Source organism: Cryptosporidium hominis, assembly GCF_000006425.1.
Source record: "Cryptosporidium hominis TU502 chromosome 8 CHRO018010, whole genome shotgun sequence".
Classification (NCBI taxonomy): Eukaryota; Apicomplexa; class Conoidasida; order Eucoccidiorida; family Cryptosporidiidae; genus Cryptosporidium; species Cryptosporidium hominis.
Window position 1 is genome coordinate 1 of NW_666774.1, and position 2,513 is coordinate 2,513.

The window sequence follows — 2,513 nt, forward strand, 5'->3', positions numbered from 1 at the left end:
GGAACAACCTCAATTTCTGTCTCTAGGGAAACGGCACAAGGAGCGGCACCGCGCCGGTTGGCGGGCTGCAACAGAGGAGCGCCCGCCCTGGACGAAAGGAATCTCCTCTCCCTTCTGTCCTGTTCTTTTCTCCATTCCATCACGTCACGTTCTATACATATCCTAACCTACCAAACCGAATCGATTTCTCTTTTCTCACTCCACTCTTTTCTTTTCGCTTAGACTAAATACAGTGCTTTGGTTTAATTTCATGAGATGAGAAGATAAGTTTAGTAAACCAAACCTGAGTCGAACATCACATTATTGAAGGGTCGGGTAAACTAATCGACAAACCCAACACTACAGTCAAAGAATATGAACTGGACACCTAACCTCTCTCATCTCATAACAAAACCAGAGATGATAATAAAATATTATACAATACCATTGAATTGATATGTACCACACCCTTTCCTAAAGAACTGATGAGAGGAAAGCTTACTATGCTATGTGATTGGATTGAAGAACAGACCAATGCAACGCTGACTTGACATGTTATTTCATGAGCAGCGCTACACTCAACTCTCATAGGAGAGGCGCTACCTGAAATGATATCTAATATAACTAAACTACATTACACAATATCTGTCGACCAACTCTTCGAATCCTCACCAAACATATAAATAATAAATGATAATGCTCTTAAATTATTTATTGCAGTTAAAACTAACATTTCAATTTTGAAAATTTGGGTTTCAGTTAAATCCTTGCATTCAAAATAGTTTTGAAATAAAAAATAGCCTCTTAAAATAGCTGATTTATCTAATTCTTCACTTGGACCCTCTGAATTCAAGCAATTAACAAATTTAGAAGCTAATTCTTTATTTTCTTCAGATTTTTCAAGAGAAATTTGAGACAATTTCATAAATGGACTTTTGTAAATCGGTACAAATAAACTAAAATTCTGTCTATTTGAAACATATTGTTTTGAACGTTCTCTTCTTGATAAATTTATGTATTTATTTGAATAATTATTAAATGAAGCAATAACAAATGTTCCAAGATCAAGGATTGAAAAAATAAGCTGCGCAAACCCTTCGTTTGCTTCAAATGAAAGTAAAATATTTAACTTAGTCATCAACTCATCTGCTAATTCTGTAATCTCACCTTTATTTACTGCTAGAAATTCGAAATAACTTGGTGAAAAATTTTCACGCATTTCTGTTAGTTTTAATAACAAATCATTATTACTTTTTGAGAAATCCAAAAGAAGATTTTCTTTGGCTTTACCAACCAATTCATCACTCCTTTCAAGCATAGAATTCAAAATCATCGATTGAATACACCCATTCAAAAACATTAAATCGTTCGTAAAGTCATTTTTATATATAATTAAAAGCCGTAACATTGCTTCCAACACTTTAGCTAAATTAATAAATGTTAACTCTAAAAGATAATTAGCCTCAAAGCTACTATTAACTATTCCCACAGCATGACTTAATCTCTCAATATCAATATGTTCTTTCTTAATTAAAGAAGTACTTGAACTTTTATGAACATTCTCTTTTATTGGAGCTTCCGCTCCATTTGTTATTTTTAAATATTTTGTAAAAAATAATAATAGGAAGAATCTCGACCAAAAATATCTCATTTTAGTTAGACTTTATCTTAACTGTGTCTATATTCTATTATTTTTATAAAAATAACTCATTTCTTTCTTTTTGGCCTTTTCTTTTTTTCAAGTTATTGTAATATTTGACTATAAAAAAAATTAATGCATGGTAGCGCGCTCAATTCGAACTTTTTAACAATAAACCATATTTAAAATTTTAATCAAATAATAAGTTTTTAAAACTTAATTTGAACATTATTCAATGTTTCCATTTATAGATTTAATTTGAACCCTTAAAATACCCTATTCTTTAATTTTCAGCACTTAAATAAAATTTTCAAATCGGTAGTATATTGCTAATATTCAATACATATTACATATTAATTACATCAATATCATTATTCTAAACAATTATTTAACTTCAATATTTAGAATAGTAATAATATAACAAACTTCTTCTTTGTTCTTAATTTATAATAATTTTATCAATATTCTTCACTTAAATTTTACATTTATTTGTGATTATTTTTTCAATTTTCATTTATTGGGTGAATATATCTCATTTTTCAGTTATATATTAATACTAATATTGTCATTTCAAAAAGTATTCCAGCAAATTATTACAACTAAAATAGCCTTTAAAAATCCTTTTCTTTATAAATATTGTAATATTAAAATAACTATGTATATCTTTTCTCTTAAAGTTGAAAATATTCATATTATTTATCGGAAAGAAATTTATATTAAATAAAATCATTTTCTTTTATTTATCTTTATTATATTTAAATATAATGTATTTATACTTTCTAATAGAATATAGAAAATATTTTACAATAAGAGTATATAATCAAATGTATTTTATTCAAATTTTCTGAATATAGCAATGGAAAAATCTTTTCTAAAATAAAAGATCCTCTAGAAT

The 2,513-nt window shown here is 27.6% G+C and overlaps 1 protein-coding gene across 1 annotated transcript; it reads right to left on the reverse strand.

The window, feature by feature from the left end:
* Window positions 1–613: 613 nt before the first annotated feature.
* Chro.80012 (hypothetical protein) lies at window positions 614–1,630 on the reverse strand. Its single annotated transcript, XM_660100.1, has 1 exon — window positions 614–1,630. One exon carries the CDS (start codon window positions 1,628–1,630, stop codon window positions 614–616), a length of 1,017 nt encoding a protein of 338 aa, XP_665192.1.
* Window positions 1,631–2,513: the final 883 nt, after the last annotated feature.